This window comes from Tarenaya hassleriana, unplaced genomic scaffold (genome assembly GCF_000463585.1).
Source record: "Tarenaya hassleriana unplaced genomic scaffold, ASM46358v1 Cleome18, whole genome shotgun sequence".
In the NCBI taxonomy this organism is placed as follows: domain Eukaryota; kingdom Viridiplantae; phylum Streptophyta; class Magnoliopsida; order Brassicales; family Cleomaceae; genus Tarenaya; species Tarenaya hassleriana.
In genome coordinates this window covers 619,061-621,352 of record NW_010965216.1, presented here as the reverse complement: position 1 = coordinate 621,352, position 2,292 = coordinate 619,061, and the positions used below count along the sequence as shown (strand labels likewise).

Below are 2,292 nucleotides of genomic sequence, written 5' to 3'. Positions count from 1 at the left end.
GGGGGGGAGGCCGAAGGAGTGAAGGTCGAACATCAGCTTCCACGGACGGCGAGTGGCGAGGCCGGATTTTATACGCTGCTTGGCGCGTGAGATGTACTCGAGATTCGCCGACGTCGGAATCGGGTGAGAAGACGTCGGAATCGCACCGTAGTTCGTCATTACTGTTCCGTGTGAGACAGGCGGGGGAGGGAGAAGGAGGTTGAAGACGAAGAAGGTTGATTGATTTTAATTTAAATTATTTTTATAATGGCCACTGCGTGAGGCCCATTGGATTAGGTGTTGCACATGCCTCATCAAGTTATTCATACTTGATACTATACCATATAATATTTATATATATATATATATATATAATGGAATGAAATATCCGTAGACTTGATGCATAATTTAGAGTTATATAAAATTTGTACTGTGATATTGATTATTCGAAAATTGATACAAACAAATCTAATTCGCGTTGATAAAAAAATCCAATTTTTTGGACTAAGTTCGATGTTTGACAAATAATTATCCGTACTCAAGTATTCTTTCTTTTAGTCTCTGTCGCTTAAATTCGTTATTAGGGTAAGCATCCGGTTTGATTGTAAAAAACCAAACAATTTGAACCGATAATACGTAATTATAATCCAATTGAATATAATATAAAAACTTCATAATCACATTCTTTAAAATGAATTTAAATCGATTCTAAACTCAATATAAAAATAATTAGAATCAAACCAAATCTAATATAAACTCCAAAATTACATAATACCCAACCATACAGTATATATCATTTACGAAAACTTTAAATGATAAAATAATAAGGGTAAAACAAAAGAAAGATAATTAGTTATTAATTCAATATTATAATGTAGCGTTGGGTCTTGGTCATTGACATTGTATGCCTTGGTTCCATGTATTAAGATCATTGTTTTAGTATAGTGGACATTTTAATCAAAAAAAATTAATTATTGTGAAAGGGTTATTAACTTATTATGTTTATATGATTTCGATTTTTGATATTTAAAAAAAAATCACACGGACCCAATAATACTAAAGTTACGGCAACCGACAAGTAGTGAGGTGTCCTTGGGCATCGCTTTATTGAACGGCCACGTGGCTTGTCAGAGAAAGATAAATTATTTTACTCTGTCATTGGATTTTGTGTAATCTCATAATTTAGCCCCAAACAATTGCCCTTTTTCACATATCTAACACCATCCACCTAAATACGTTGGGTTGCAGAATTAGAAAAATATGAAATCAAAGATTAGAAATAATATAATATAATGTATAATCTGATTTCATATTTAATATAAATTTGTATTATGCAATTGAGATATTTGATTTATATGCCAGTGAATTTTTAGACGTTCCAATAAAAGGCTGAATTTTGAATTGTTTATCTTCGAGACTTAAGAAAAAAATGGCATATGAAATGGGCCTTCATTTGGGCTTAAAATGGGCCCAAGGGGTGAGAAAGTTTGGGATTTTCATGGATAATTACTAAAACAAACGGTAAAGATGGTTTACAAAAATAAAAAAATTAAATACATTCTTTTGTTATTAAATATGCGCTGAAAATATTCTATCATCAATACGCAAAATCTTTTGCATAAATATCCTTTCTTGAAAAAAATAAATAAATAATAGTTCTATAATGATGATATTTTTACTCTACCGGTACCCATTAGATCTACATTGTTATTATTGGATATCGGATAAGATGATATGCTTTTTGGACCGATTTTCCAAAAAAAAAAAAAGCGATATAGTTCACATGTCTGATAGATCTATAATGATGATAAATGATAATAGCTAGTTAAATAATGACAACGATATGGCTAATTAATAATGATTATATAATTTTTTTAGGTGACAAATTCTTATATCTTCACATCCATAGATGAATTAATATATATAATATTTTTATATGAAAAAGAAAGTGATGATGATGATATATATATATATATATATATACACACACATACACTAGTGATGTGTAATCAAAACAACACTTTTTATCTCCTCTATTTATTTCTTTTTTTTTAACAATAATTTTGGTGGGGTGTTGCATCAAACCTTCTGATTGGAGGAGAAGGAATATCGCTTGCTTAATCATTGTTGGTTAGTTAAATTATTTGTAGTGCTGTTCCTTTTCATCATTCCTAAAGCTCATATTCATCTTAATTAATTATAACAAATATGTTAATTAACATATAATAGTTACTCGCACCCATTATCGAGAGAGAGAAGAGAGAAAAAAAACAAAGCTCTGAAACTAATTAAGGATAATGTAACTTAATTATC

The 2,292-nt window shown here is 30.0% G+C and overlaps 1 protein-coding gene across 1 annotated transcript in view; it reads right to left on the bottom strand.

Moving 5' to 3' along the window:
* The window catches only part of LOC109116566 (PRA1 family protein F2-like), a 1,370-nt gene extending 1,076 nt beyond the window's left edge, over positions 1-294 (bottom strand). Inside the window, exon 1 of the mRNA XM_019202220.1 lies at positions 3-294. Within this exon, the coding sequence (XP_019057765.1) occupies positions 3-159 (157 nt within the window). The 5' untranslated portion in view covers positions 160-294. The remainder of the gene's footprint in view (positions 1-2) is intronic.
* Positions 295-2,292: the final 1,998 nt, after the last annotated feature.